This window comes from Salvelinus alpinus, chromosome 9 (assembly GCF_045679555.1).
Source record: "Salvelinus alpinus chromosome 9, SLU_Salpinus.1, whole genome shotgun sequence".
NCBI classification, from domain to species: domain Eukaryota; kingdom Metazoa; phylum Chordata; class Actinopteri; order Salmoniformes; family Salmonidae; genus Salvelinus; species Salvelinus alpinus.
In genome coordinates this window covers 36,875,221-36,891,463 of record NC_092094.1, presented here as the reverse complement: position 1 = coordinate 36,891,463, position 16,243 = coordinate 36,875,221, and the positions used below count along the sequence as shown (strand labels likewise).

At 42.9% G+C, this 16,243-nt stretch overlaps 1 protein-coding gene across 1 annotated transcript in view; it reads left to right on the top strand.

Moving 5' to 3' along the window:
• LOC139584745 (neuritin-like) overlaps positions 1-9,367 on the top strand; it is a 29,650-nt gene extending 20,283 nt beyond the window's left edge. The window contains exons 2-3 of the mRNA XM_071416918.1: positions 393-543; positions 4,065-9,367. Coding sequence (XP_071273019.1) covers positions 393-543; positions 4,065-4,362 — 449 coding nt within the window. The 3' untranslated portion in view covers positions 4,363-9,367. The remainder of the gene's footprint in view (positions 1-392; positions 544-4,064) is intronic.
• Positions 9,368-16,243: the final 6,876 nt, after the last annotated feature.

The window sequence follows — 16,243 nt, the reverse complement described above, 5'->3', positions numbered from 1 at the left end:
GTTGAATGGAAGCAAGTCCCCGCAATGTTCCAACATCTAGTGGAAAGCCTTCCCAGAAGAGTGGAGACTTATAGCAGCAAAGGGGGGACCAACTCCATATTAATGCCCATGATTTTGTAATGAGATGTTCGACGAGCAGGTGTCCACAAACTTTTGGTCACGTAGTATACATATTGAGGATTCAGCTATAGAGGATCCAAGGTTTGTCAAGCCTTGTACAAGACAGAGCTTTGTTGCCACTTGTTTAAAGTAACCAAACACATTTACAAAAACCCCTCAGATGTCCTGTGCTTGGCAATATTGAACTCTCCTGATGCTCATTTCTCCCCAATGTGAGCCAGGGATACAGAGAGTGCTGATGGTATACTGTATGTCTCTGTGTCTCCGTCCAGTCGTCGGCCCCTGTCCCAGCTCTGCTGCCTCCACCAGGAGGTGTCACTCCATCTATAAGGGCTTCGCTCAGTGTCTGATGGCTCTGGGAGACAGCCTGACCGACAGTGCCCAGAAAGATGAGGACACACAGGAGATACACACCATCTGCAAGTAAGCACCCCCCCCCCCACACACACACATTATAGCACTACAGTAACTGACAGATGAACCAAGACCAATGATTATGAACTTACAGTAGATACAAATCCCCTCATCTATATGTTATTTATAGACACACACACACTCTGAAATTAGAAATTGACATAACACTGTGACCCATAATTGAATTACCATTGAACGATGGGCTTCACCAGATCTTTACCTCTATTTCAATATCTCCATCGCTCTCGCTTTCTTCTCCATGGTTATGCCCCAGCTCTCTCTTTCTTCTCCATGGTTATGCCCCAGCTCACTCTTTCTTCTCCATGGTTATGCTCCAGCTCTCTCTAACATCCTGACAGCACTTCCCATTTGCTGGAGGCATATTGGAGTGCCTAATTAAATATTGAGTGTCTCTCTTTATCCATCTCTGTCTTCCATTCTATTTATACATGCGTCTGTAATCCATCTTAACATTATGTCAAGGAATTTTTATAGAATCGAATCTCATTTACTCAATGTCTACACATTAAAACACTCTAAAATACAATTTGGAGAACATCAAAAACAAGCAAAATTTGACTCAGGACATGATCAACTTGTTGCTGTAGCTTCATTCACCTCAGTCAATAAGGGACTTAACATTCTACAAACACATTAGCTGCTACGCACTAGTTCAGCACCGGGGTTACACTCTAGTTCAGTTTCATATCAAGTCAAACAGCAGTTACCTAGCCAAAGTACAGCCATCTTTACCTCAGCACTGTTTCCAGAAAAAGTCGCGCTGCTCCCTTCAGTTGCATCGATAAGCTCTCCATAAAGCCAGCCAGCCATAAACAGCCTTCCCTCCCGCTCCCAGGCGTCCGCATGGTCCTAAAGTCGTGAGGGTTCAAAACTGCATTTGCCTTTTAATCTGGATTTGAATAATTGTCGTAGCCATTTTAAATGGTTGTTGTTGAGCTAGACGCAGGGGTGTCAAACTCATTCCACGGAGGGCCTAGTGTCTGCAGGTTTTTGGTTTTTCCTTTCAATAAAGCCCTAGACAACCAGTTGTGGGGAGTTCCTAACTAATTAGTGATGTTAATTCATCAATCAAGTACAAGGGAGGAGCGAAAACCCGCAGACACTTGGCCCCCCGTGGAATGAGTTTGACACCTGTGAGCTAGAGTATGACCCCCCTGGAAGATGCATCACCCCATCAAGATCAATCCATTCCCAGAAAACATTGCATCAATGTAGGAAGGTCCTGTCGGGAGTTGTTGTTCAGTATTGGGGAGCTGGAGACACACTTGTTATCTTCAGGTATATAGTGGTCATTACAATTATGTTATTATTTTTGTCATATTCCTTAAGGTACCAATTAAGGTACTAATCCTGCCATTCAGTAAACTTAGTCTTACGTGCGTGTGTATACATACGTCTGCACACACGCACACACACACACACACACACACACACACACACACACACACACACACACACACACACACACACACACACACACACACACACACACACACACACACACACACACACACACACACACACACACACACACACCCACTCTTCCTAGGAATGTGGTCAAATCTGTTAGGGAAAGGCAGTTAGTAGAAAGGCAGTATTTTCCCTACTGGATAAAAGTCTCAGATTTGCATCTAGGCCAAGGCTGCACCACTGTCAGTATTCTCTATGGAATGCTAGGAGAATTTACCTTGAGTAGAGAATAAAAATTAAGGAAAATCTGTCGTTAATAGAACAGGTAATGTCCTTGTTTCCCAGGCCGTGAGCTTGGTTTGTTTATGCATTAGCATGCAGTGTATGTTTCAGATCAAGTGTTTAATCTAACACCTCAGCAATCCTTTATTATTTTAATCAGAAAATAGACTGCAGGCAGATATTGCTAACAAGCTGCCCTTCACCTGCTGTTACTCTGCTGTTTTCTACTGCACATGTGACTCTGGGACTTTGCAAGGCTGCATTTTGCTTCCTCTTTGTTTCACCCATTCCCCTCAAGGTCTCCTGTGTGTACGATAAACAGATGCCCTATGCCCCCAACAGATGTGCTGTTTAAGGGTTGAGTTAAGACCATGGGCCCATATCCAAATACAGTGCAAGTTTAGCCTTTCTGCACTTGTACACAGGGAATGTGAATCTAAGATGTTTATGAGTGGTGTTACACACACAATACCCCATAATGACAAAGAAGAAACAGGTTTTTAGAAATGAGAAAAAACGGAAATATCACATTTACATAAGTATTCAGACCCTTTATTCAGTACCTTGTTGAAGCACCTTTGGCAGCGATTACAGCCTCGAGGCCCTTGGGTGTACAAGCTTGGCACACCTATATTTGGGGAGTTTCTCCCATTCTTCTCTGCAGATCCTCTCAAGTTCTGTCAGGTTAGCTATTTTCAGGTCTCTTCACAGATGTTCGATCAGGTTCAAGTCCAGGCTCTGGCTGGGCACTCAAGGACATTGAGAGACTTGTCCCGAAGCCACTCCTGTGTTGTCTTGGCTGTGTACTTAGGGTCGTTGTCCAGTTGGAAGGTGAACTTTTGCCCCAGTCTGAGGTCCTGAGCGCACTGGAGCAGGTTTTCATCAAGGATCTTTCTGTACTTTGCTCCGTTCATCTTTCCCTCGATCCTGACTAGTCTCTCAGTCCCTGCCGATGAAAAACATCCCCACAGCATGATGCTGCCACCACCATGCTTCACCGTAGGGATGGTTCCAGGTTTCCTCTAGAAGTGACATTTGGCATTCAGGCCAAAGAGTTCAATCTTGGTTTCACTAGACCAGATAATCTTGTTCCTCACAGTCTGCAAGTCTTTGGGTGCCTTTTGGCAAACTCCAAGAGGGCTGTCATGTGCCTTTTACTGAGGAGTGGCTTCCGTCGGGCCACTCTACCATAAAGGCCTGATTGGTGGAGTGCTGTAGAGATAGTTTGTCCTTCTGGAAGGTTCTCCCATCTCCACAGAGGAACTGTGCCTCGACAGAATACTCTCAGAGCTATACGAACAATTCCATCAATCTCAGGGCATGGTTTTTGCTCTGACATGCACTGTCAACTGTGGGACCTTATATAGACAGGTGTGTACCTTCCAAATCATGTCCAATCAATTGAATTTACCACAGGTGGACTCAATCCGGGCGCCGAAGACTTGGATGTTGATTAAGGCAGTCCCCCGCACCTCTCTGATTCAGAGGGGTTGGGTTAAATGCGGAAGACGCATTTCAGTTGAAGGCATTCAGTTGTACAACTGACTAGGTATCCCACTTTCCCTTTCCCTAATCAAGTTGTAGAAACATCTCAAGGATGATCAATGGAAACAGGATGCACCTGAGCTCAATTTCGAGTCTCATAGCAAAGGGTCTGAATACTTATGTAAATAAGTGTAAGGATGTTTGTTTTGATTTTTTTTATGAGGAAAATTGTTTATTTAATACATTTTAGAATAAGGCTGTAAAAAAAGTCACGGGGTCTGGATAATTTCCGAATGCACTGTATGTGACCATCTCTGTTCCACCCCCTACAGGTCCTGGGATGAGTTTCATGACTGTGCAAACGTGGCGATGGCCTGGTGTCCGGATGAGGCTTCTGCTGTCTGGGAGTCTTTGCGACAGGAGTCCAAGAAGATGCAGTTTTCTGGAAACCTGTATTACATGTGCTCCAGTCGTAACCAACCAGCTACCAACGCTGATGCCCTGAGCCCGTCCAACCAGGAAGAGATTAACCAGGAGTCTCTTAAAGCACACGCCCACTGTCCAGGTCCTGCCTCCTTCTTCTTGCTCCCCTCATGTCTGTCTTTTCTGTTGCTGTTGCCTAGCCTATAGACACGACCAGGGTGAAGGGCAGGGAGGAACTCATAGAGGACATGTACAAACAGACAGTATCATGAAGTCACTCATATTTTTTTCTTTACTAAAAAGGAGTTGCATATATTTCTAGCTGCACGTTCAGATTGACAGCTCCTCATCTGTAGTGTATTCATTTCGTACACACATATCATCTCTATGAATAACTTTACGTGTCTGTTCAATACTACTGTCCTCAGATTTTTTATTCATAGATTTTAGATGTCTATTACAATTGGTTTTGTTGCAAAACGCTATATACAGTGCCTTGCAAAAGTATTCACCCCCTTGGCATTTTGTTGCATTACAACCTGTAATTGAAATTGATTTTTATTTGGATTTCTTGAAATGGACAAACACAAAATAGTGCAAATTGGTGAAGTGAAATGAAAAAATAACTTGTTTCAAACAAATTACAAATGGAAAAGTGGTGCGTGCATATGTATTCACCCCCTTTGCTATGAAGCTCTTAAATAAGATCTGGTGCAACCAATTACCTTCAGAAGTTACATAATTAGTTAAGTAAAGTGCACCTGTGTGCAATCTAAGTGTCACATGATCTGTCACATGATCTCAGTGTATATATACACCTGTTCTGAAAGGCCCCAGAGTCTGCAACACCACTAAGCAAGGTGCACCACCAAACAAGCGGCACCATGAAGACCAATGAGATCTCCAAACAGGTCAAGGACAAAGTTGTGGAGAAGTACAGATCATGGTTGGGTTATAAAAAGAATATCTGAAACTTTGAACATCCCACGGAGCACCATTAAATCCCTTATAAGAAGATGGAAAGAATATGGCACCACAACAAACCTGCCAGGAGAGGGCCGCCCACCAAAACTCATGGACCAGGCAAGGGGGGCATTAATCAGAGAGGCAACAAAGAGACCAAAGATAATACTGAAGGAGTTGCAAAGCTCCACAGAGGAGATTGGAGTATCTGTCCATAGGACCACTTTAAGCCGTACACTCCACAGAGCTGGGCTTTACGGAAGAGTGGCCAGAAAAAAGCCATTGCTTAAAGAAAAAAATAAGCAAACATGTCTGGTGTTCACCAAAAGGCATATGGGAGACTACCCAAACATATGGAAGAAGGTACTCTGGTTAGATGAGACTAAAATTGAGCTTTTTGGCCATCAAGGAAAACGCTATGTCTAGCAAACCCAACCTCTCTTCACCCCGAGAACACTAACCCCACAGTGAAGCATGGTGGTGGCAGCATCATGCTGTGGGGATGTTTTTCATTGGCAGGGACTGGGAAACTGGTCAGAATTGAAGGAATGATGGATGGTGCTAAATACAGGGACATTCTTGAGGGAAACCTGTTTCAGTCTTCAAGCGATTTCAGACTGGGACGAAGGTTCACCTTCCAGCAGGACAATGACCCTAAGCATACTGCTAAAGCAACACTCGAGTGATTTAAGGGGAAACATTTAAATGTCTTGGAATGGCCTAGTCAAAGCCCAGACCTCAATCCAATTGAGAATCTGTGGTATGACTTAAAGATTGCTGCACACCAGCGGAACCCATCCGACTTGAAGGAGCTGGAGCAGTTTAACCTTGAAGAATGGGCAAAAATCCCAGTGGCTAGATGTGCCAAGCTTACCCCAAGAGCTAGATGTGCCAAGCATACACCAAGAGACTTGCAGCTTTAATTTCTGCAAAAGGTGGCTCTACAAAGTATTGACTTTGGGGGGGTGAATAGTTATGCACACTCAAGTTTCTTGTTTTTTTGTCTTATTTCTTGTTTGTTTCACAATCAAAAATATTTTGCATCTTCAAAGTGGTAGGCATATTGTGTAAATCAAATGATACAAACCCCCCAAAAATCTATTTTAATTCCAGGTTGTAAGGCAACAAAATAGGAAAAATGCCAAGGGGGGTGAATAGTTTCGCAAGCCACTGTATCCATTGTTTAGCTGGAATGGAATGTCCGTATCCTGTATATTTAACATATAAATTCAACACATAATTAAAAACCTCATGCTATAGTACTTGGTTAGAGTTAGGGCTCATCCCAAATGGCACCCTATTCCTTATATAGTGCACTAATTTTAACCAGAGCCTAGATCTCATATTACGGTATTGATAAATGTTTTAATATATATATTTTAAATATTAATGTGCCAAATGTATCATTTCTACAGTTCTTTAATAAAAAATTAAATTATATGTCACATTTGACTGTGTAAAACCTTGCAGTACTACTCTTTTCTCTGAGAGGGAGGTGGATACAATGGGGTCTGAAATTATTGAGAGCCTTGATAAAGTAAATAATGAATGTATAAAATAAATAATTCAAATAATGAACTATATTGTATGCTCCAAAAATTTGAAAATTATATTTTATACTAACACAATTTCTCAGAGAAAGAGATTTTGTTTAATAAGTAATCATTTTTTCTCAAAAAGGTGGGGGTCAAAATGATTGACATCCCTAAAGATTCTTATAAATAAAGTAGTCAAAAGTTTAGTATTTGTTCCCATGTTCCTAGCATGCAATGACTACATCAGGCTTGTTACTACAAACTTGTTGGATGCATTTGCAGTTAGTTTTGGTTGTGTTTTAGATTATTTAGTCACTTTTATTATAAATAAGAATAGAATATGTTTCTAAACACTTACCATGATTACGGGTAATCCTTAATGAATCGTGATTAATGATGATTGAGAAAGTTACAGAGAATCAAAGATCATACCTCCAAGACATGCTAACCTCTCACCATTAGTAATAACAGGGGAGGTTAGCATGTCTCATTGCTCATCTTTATCAAGGGTGTCAATTATTTCGGACCCCACTGTATATCTCGTTTTGCAACCAAAATGTATTATTTGTCTCTCTGAAATAAAACCATCTAGTGATAGGTTTCAAACAAACACATTTCTGTAATTTAACAACCGCATGTCATGATAAGATGAGGAAGAAACACACCACTCTTTCATAAGTTCTTGAAAAGAAAAAAGCTAATTTACAAACATTTCTGAAAATGGATATACAGTGTTTTGGAATGAAACTGTTCAGTTGAATAGTATGGTTCCAGGGGATGCTGTCTGGGAGAGCTGAGGTTAGAATGTAAATGAGCACATAAACCTCAAACATCTGGAACCCAAGACAGAGTCTTCAAGCCTTACCAGGCAAGGCTTAACAGCAACGTCTCAAACACTGCATCCTAAGTTTGTCAGGTTGCTATTCAATCAGAGAGTACTGTGGGATGTTTTGTAGCATTGAAGGCAATTTTTTTTTATTTAGTTTGAGACTCACTGAAGATTACTGAGAGGATTACTTAGAGTAAAACCTCTAAAACAATAGAGCTCACCTGCAGGCAAGCATAATGAAGTATACCCAGGTCTAGGCAGTTCGCTGCCACTGCTCAACTGTGCAGTCATCCCGTGTGTTTAATACAGTGTTTATGAACAGATAAACCACTTAACTTACATTCAACATCACTTCTTATTGTCTGTTGTCTAGCTCAAGTCTAGACTAACCTAATTATATTTAGTTATTTGTGTTGAAGAAATATGGATGAACGTGTACATAATGTATTTCATTAATATTCATATTTATGTCCATATCAAGCAGAGACCCTGGGGGAATAGGAACGGTATAGAAGTAAGCTAGGTTTTACTCTAAAGGACTTTTGTTTTATAATACTAAACACCATGAGGATAACCCCTGTTTGACTCCATGACATGAAAAGTTAGCTGCATTTAAAACCTAGTACTAATTGAATGTACGTCTGAGATAAACTACCATGTTGGAAATGTTACTGTACCTTTTAAAAAGGTCATGTTTTCTACTTGCTTTGCCCTATTCAACAGCTTTAGCGGTCAATTTGGATTTGCAGTGGATTTGCATTTTTTATTGGCAATTAATCTTGTTTGCTAATGCAGCAAAGTTATGTGGGATGGTCAGGGAAGCGGTAGTAAACTGGAGTGAAAACCTGAAGAAAATCTATTTTCATCTGCATTGTAAAATATATCAAGTGGATTTAGTTGATTATTAACTAAATTTAAATATTTAAAGAATATTGTCTGTCTATAACATCAGCTAACACTGCAACATTTTAGGTTAGTGGATAACACATTTTAGGCTGTTGGCAAACTCTCTATTTCAAAATTGTGTGTGTTTGCGTGTGAGCGTGTGTCTGTGCGTATGTGTGTGTTGTGTGTGTGTGTGCTCGTATGTTTGTGTGTGTGTGTGTGTATGTATCTGCTTGTGTGCATTGTGCCAGTGTAATAACACTTGGTGAATAAAAGCTATGCCTTTAATGCCTGCCTCTCTGTTATCTTGCTTTACAAAATACTTTTTAATTCCTGTATACATCAGCTCATAAGCATCATTATTCTTTGCATAGATATGATGTTAATGTACCTGAATTGTATAGTTCTGAACTAGCAGTTTTAATAGAACAAAAGTGTTGTGTTATATGCTTGGGACTCTGTATGATTGGCATGTACAACTGTGCACTCTTTCTTTTTATGATATGTTGAAAAGGAAGAAACCATTCTGTCTGTATTCTCATTGTACTATATTGACCATACATCTCTCAAAGATAGAAGCAGATGAGACGAAGGGTGCAAATTCAACAGATTATATATTCCTCCCTTTGAATATGTGATACTGTCATCCTAAAGGCGGTCCATCAAACAGAATGCTTATTTAGAGCCCCGGGGATGAATAAGCCTCTGAGGGACATTCATCTATGGGGTTTTTCCACTGTGGACAGACCACACACTGGACCAAGTTCAGAGATACTGGGCTTCGGAGAACAACATCTCGATATATGTCATTCAATTCAATAGTGTGTATTGACAATCTTCAGTAGAAGCTTATCTTTTGTACAGAAAGCCATCCACAGGGTGTTCCAGAGTTTTCAACATTGGTTCAAATTCTTTTCACTTTCACTATGTGTCTGTCTGTATGAAGTATGTTTTGCTACATTTATAAATAATCAATAAAATGGTGATGACTGATGCTGAATCTGCATTTACTTTCAGTGGGTTTTACATGTTCTACTCAGTGTACTTAAGCCAGCCAACTAATGACGGCTTCAAAGATGTCCTTTAGTTTTGATGAAATATCAAACGGAAATGTTGGTGTTGCGAGTTAGTTGATGGCTTTAGTGCACTGAGTGTTGTCTTGTGTTCAGTGACTGAGATTTGGACAGATACGGTACCTTCCTGCACAACTACAGGACTTCAGATTGAGATTTGGTGTAAAGATGGGAGGTATGCCAAACTTGCTCCTGGTTATTTGGAATACTTTATATATTAATATTTCATGCCTTCCAGCTGCCTCAGTAAACAGAAAAACATATCCAGTTAAATGAATGTCCCAGCAAGCATCATATTCCTATACCATAGACTGTAAGTACAGACAGATTATTAATTCATGACATGTGACAAATGCTGACATGTACAGAATGTAAACATAGAGCATTGTAGTTCATGCGCAGATCATATTAGAAAAGGAGATGTTATGTTTGACACATAAAAAATGCAACATCCCCACCACCCTCCCTCAAGGTTCAAATGTATATCAGGCTTCAAATCTGGAACCTCTATCTCTCTGATCTGTTTATTGCAGTTATGGATCAAATTATGCTGTAAAGAAATGTAAGAGATCAACCCTGTAGATCAGTAGTTCTTTACACACCCTGCCCACCCACGGCCAGTGCTCCCCTGCAAAAACCATTGCATGCAGTAATCCTAACACAGACTGATTGATTGTGGACAACCAAGGGTGTTTGATCATAACTCTGGCTCTTGCTACCCTCCTCTCTGTGGCTTTGCTGTTCTGATCTATCAGAAAACCCCACCCGTTGACAAGAGGTTCAATTAAGGTTATGTTTTATGAAGCCACTGGCTGATGATGAGAGTGATTCCGTTTTCAGCTAGGGGTATTTTGGAAACCTTGGCTTCAGCCCCAGTGAACAACATCAAGTGTGTAACTTGGGATTTGGGCTTTGGGAGCAAGCTGACCTACTGAATAATGAGAGTTTTATTCTCTTTAAGCCTGAAAGTTTGAAGTAGAATGGCCAACTCCGTCCACAAAATGAAACCATTGTCATACCCTGATCGGTTTCACCTGTCTTTGTGCTTGTCTCCACCCCTCTCCAGGTGTCGCCCATCTTCCCCATTATCCCCTGAGCATTCATATCTGTGTTCTCTGTTTGTCTGTTGCCAGTTCGTCTTGTCTTGTCAGGTCTTACCAGCGTGCTTTCCCGTTTTCCTGTTTCTCAAGTGTTTGTTTCCCTAGTTTTCCCGGTTCTGACCATTTCTGCCTGCCCTGACCCCGAGTCTGTCTGCCGTCCTGTACTTGTCTGACTCTGACCTGATAACGAACCTCTGCCTGCCCTGACCCCGAGCCTGCCTGCAATCCTGTACCTGCCTGCCGTCCTGTATCTGCCTGACTCTGACCTGATTACGAACCTCTGCCTGTCCACGACCTGCCCTTTGCCCCGTGTTATAATAAATTATTGAGAACTGTACTATCTGCCTCCTATGTCTGCATCTGGGTCATATCCTGAGTAGTGATAGTACGAACTGGCCATGACTGACCCAGCAGACTCAGACTAGCTCCACAATGCTATCTCCCAGTAAGGAACCACCATTGGAAGACACGAGGAGTTACTGCAATGCCTTATGGAGGGACTCCATACCCTGGAAGAACGCCATGACCATGCATTCAATACATTGCTGGAGCAATTCCGCAGATTTCCTACAAGGCAGCAAGCCACACCAGTAATTCTCCAGACTCTCAGCAACCGCGCCACCAGCGGCGCTTCTTCCCAGCCTACCCCAGTGTCCCGAGAACCCCGCTTACCTCCTCCAAAGCGCTACGCTGGAGATTCTGGAACCTGCCGGGCCATTTCTCTCCCAGTGCTCCCTCTGTCACATGAATTGACGCTGGAGAGGCGAAGCAGGTACGGGGAGTCAAACATTTAATAAAGAACGGACATGGAGCGAGACAGGAAAAGCATCAGCACAAGGGTAACAAAGACAAAAAACAATTAATGCATCAGCAGGGAACACAGCAGGGGAACAGACAAATATAAGGGAGGTAATAAACAGGTGATCAGTGAGTCCAAGTGAGTCCAGTATTGCTGATGTGCAGGACGAGGGAAGGCAGGTGTGCGTAATGGATGGAATGAGTGCGTGATGCAGGGCAGCCTGGCACCCTCAAGCGCCAGGGGGGGAAGAGCGGGAGCAGACGTGACACCCTCATCTTTGAGCTGCAGCCTTTGTCGTTCCCCTCGGACCACTCGAGGATAGCGTACCTCATAACGCTGATGTCCGGGAGGGCACCTTCCTTGGCTACGGCGGTGAGGGAGCAACAGTCCGCCGTCTGCCTCAGTCTGGAGGAGTTTGTGGTGGAAGAACGGAAGTTCCGTTGTCCGGGAGAGAGGCTGTTGTCCGGGAGAGAGGCTGCTCGTAAACTGCTCCAGCTACATCAAGACTCCCATAGTGTGGCAGACTACGCTGTGGATTTCCGCACGTTCGTGGCCGAGAGTGCCTGGAACCCGGAAGCGTTGTTCGACATGTTCCTTCACGGATTATTGAAGGTGATCAAAGATGAGCTTGCCCATGGAGCTGCCCATGGACCTCGACTCCATCATAGCCTTGACCATCTGGATCGATGGGCGGCCACGAGAACGTAGGATGGAGAGGAAATCTGTTCCCTGTCGACCTCGCTCGCCCTCGATTCCCACCTCACCTCTGAGGATTCCCGGAAAACCCCAAAGTAATTTCAGAGAGAATCCAATGTCACCCAAGTGCTTACGGGAATCACGAGGGTGGTCGACTCGCCTCCTCTTGAGCACAAGCTACTTGGAAGGGCTTGATTTTCTCCGGATGAATGTTTACGCAGACTGAACACCAGAAACTGTCTGCATTGTGGGACTACAGTACTCTGGTGAGCCATACAGGGATTTTCCAATCTCCCATTACTCGCACCCCTCTCCATGCCACCCTGTTGTGGGGTGAGAAGGCTTAATCACTCCGGGTGCTCATTGATGCTACCTTGGTGTCGGAGCTGGGCATCTCCACTCAAACCTTCTCCATTCCCATGGACGTCAGAGCACTGGATGGGTGCTCTATTGGCAGAGTCACACTCACTACAATTCCGATCGACCTACGAGTATCAGGAAATCACAGTGAGTGTATGCAGTTCCTGCTCATAGAATCTCCCATGTACCCGTGGTTTTGGGATATTCATGGCTCCAGAAGCACAATCCCCTGATCGACTGGGCTACTGGTTCTATCATGGGTTGGAGCCTGTTCTGCCATGCTCATTGTCTTAAGTCGGCCCAGCCTGCCCCGGGACATATTCCTGTAGGCTTGAGAGAAGCCTCGGCTCTCTTCGCCATTCCCGCAGAGTACCTGTACCTCTGAGAAGTCTTCAACAAGGCCCGCGCTATGTCTCTCCCTCCGCATCGACCCTACTACTGCGCCATTGATCTTCTTCCGGGCACTACACGCCCTCGGGGGCTGCTTTACTCCCTGTCGGGTCCGGGGACCAAGACTATGGAGGAGTACATTGAGAACTCGCTCGCTGCAGGGAGTATTTGTCCATTGGCCTCTCTTGCTGGTGCAGGGTTATTCTTTGTGGAGAAGAAGGACAAAACCCTACACCCGTGTATCAACTACAGGGGCCTTAATGATATAAAAAAGCCTACCATCTGGTTCGTATACGGGAGGGAAATGAGTGGAAAACAGCCATTAACATGGCTAGCGGGCACTATGAGTACTTAGTTATACCATTCGGACTGACCAACACTCCCGCGGTGTTCCAGGCCCTGGTCAACGATGTGCTCCGGGACATGCTGAACCGGTTCGTGTTTGTCTACCCCGACGACATCCTTGTCTTTTCCCGTTCAGCTTAAGAACACGTCCTCCACGTCCGAGACCAGTTTTTCGTTAAAGCTGAGAAGTGTGAATTCCATTGCTCCACCATCTCCTTCCTAGGATACGTCATCGCTGCAGGACTTATGCAGATAGATCCAGACAAGGTGAGAGCAGTTGTGGATTGGCCTCAAGCCACATCCAGAGTGCAGCTGCAACGTTTCCTGGGGTTTGCTCATTTCTGGGGTTACAGCCTCCTGGCTTCCCCCCCTCAGCACTCACCTCTCCCAAGATTCCCTTCACGTGGTGAATAATAAATTATTGAGAACTGTACAATCCGCCTCCAGTGTCTGCCATCTGGGTCATATCCCGAGTCGTGATAACCATACCCTAAAACAAATAATTGCTAATTTCTACTATTTTACATAACAAGTGGTATTTTACAATTACAGTGCATTCAGAAAGTATTATTTTGTTGTGTTACATCCTGAATTCAAAATGGATTACAAATATTTTTTTTGCCACCCATTTACAAAAATACCCCATAATTACAAAGTGATTTTTTTGTGCAAATTCATTGAAAATGAAATACAGAAATATCTAATTTACATACAGTTGAAGTCGGAAGTTTACATACACTTAGGTTGGAGTCATTAAAACTCGTTTTTCAACCACTCCACAAATTTCTTGTTAACAAACTATAGTTTTGGCAAGTCGGTTAGGACATCTACTTTGTGCATGACACAAGGAATTTTTAAAACAATTGTTTACAGACAGACTGGTGGGTCACAAGTTTACATACATTAAGTTGACTGTGCCTTTAAACAGCTTGGAAAATTCCAGAAAATGATGTGATGATTTTAGAAGCTTCTGATAGGCTAATTGACATAATTTGAGTCAATTGGCGGTGTACCTGTGGATGTATTTCAAGGCCTACCTTCAAACTCAGTGCCTCTTTGCTTGACATCATGGGAAAATCAAAAGAAATCAGCCAAGACCTCAGAAAAAGAATTGTAGACCTCCACAAGTCTGGTTCATCCTTGGGAGCAATTTCCAAACGCCTGAAGGTACCTCGTTCATCTGTACAAACAATAGTATGCAAGTATAAACATCATTGGACCACGCAGCCGTCCTACCGCTCAGGAAGAGCGGTAGAGATGAACATACTTTAGTGCGAAAAGTGCAAATCATCCCAGAACAACAGCAAAGGACCTTGTGAAGATGCTGGAGGAAACAGGTACAAAAGTATCTATATCCACAGTAAAATGAGTCCTATATCGACATAACCTGAAAGGTCACTCAGCAAGGAAGAAGCCACTGTTCCAAAACCGGCATAAAAAAGCCAGACTACGGTTAGCAACTGCACATGGGGACAAAGATCGTACTTTTTGGAGAAATGTTCTCTGGTCTGATGAAACAAAAATAGAACTGTTTGGCCGTAATGACCATCGTTATGTTTGGAGGAAAAAGGGGGATGCTTGCAAGCCGAAGAACACCATCCCATTCGTGAAGCACGGGGTGGCAGCATCATGTTGTGGGGGTGCTTTGCTGCAGGAGGGACTGGTGCACTTTACAAAATAGATGGCATCATGAGGATGAAAAATGATGTGGATATATTGAAGCAACATCTCAAGACATCAGTCAGGAAGTTAAAGCTTGGTCGCAAATGGGTCTTCCAAATTTATTTTGGGGCCCCCGAGTGGTGCAGCGGTTCTAAGGCACTGCATCTCAGTGCAAGAGGCGTCACTACAGACACCCTGGTTCGTATCCAGGCTGTATCACAACCGGCACTGATTGGAAGTCCCACGGGGCGGCGCACAATTGGCCCAGCATCGTCCGGGTTTGGTCGGTGTAGGCCGTCTGTGTTAATAGAATTTGTTCTTAACTGACTTGCCTAGTTACATAAAGGTAAACAAATATATATATATAAAAACATTTGATACATCATCCAAAGTGTAATTTATAACTTCACCATGCTGAAAGGGATATTCAGTGTCTGCTTTTTTTATTTTTTTTATTTTTTACACATCTACCAATAGGTGCCCTTCTTTGCGAGGCATTGAAATACCTCCCTGGTCCGTGTGGTTGAATCTGTGCTTGAAATTCAGTACTCGTGTCACGTTCCTGACCTGTTTTCTTTTGTCTTGTATTTATTTAGTTGGTCAGGGCGTGAGTTGGGTGGGTTTGTCTATGTGTGATTTTCTATGTTGGGATTTTGTGTTCGGCCTGGTATGATTCTCAATCAGAGGCAGCTGTCAATCGTTGTCCCTGATTGAGAATCATACTAAGGCAGCCGGGGTTTCACGTGTGTTTTGTGGGTGTTTGTTCCTGTGTCAGTGTTTGTGCCACACAGGACTGTTTCGGTTTTGTCACGTTTGTTGGTTGTTTTGTATTTTGAAGTGTTTTGTTGACTTTCATTAAATAATGAACACTAACCACTCTGCGTTTTGGTCCTCTCCGTCTGTCAGCGAGGACAGTCGTTACAACTCGTTTGAGGGACCTGACAGATAATTGTATGTGTGGTGTACAGAGATGGGGTAGTAATACAAAAATCATGCTAACCACTATTATTTAACAAGGAATGAGTCCATGCAACTTATTATGAGATTTGATAACCACATTTTTACTCATTAACGTATTTAGGCTTGCCATAGCAAAGAGGTTGGATACTTATTGACTCAAGACATTTCAACTTTTATTTGTTATTATTGTCAAACATTTTCTACAAACAAAATTCCACTTTGACATTATGGGGTATTGTGTGTAGATCAGTGACACAAAATCTCAATTTAATCCATTTTAAATTAAGGATGTAACACAACAGAATGTGGAAAAAGTAAAGGGGCGTGAATACTTTCTCTTACTGTATGTCACTTATGTTAAAATTGCATTTGAATCCATAGCAACTGATTAGACCCACCAGGTCATTACAAATGTATAACTGGAGAAGTAGCAACCCTGCCTAAATTAACTAGCGGTGGTGCCACCAATATTAATTTCATGTGGTGTACAG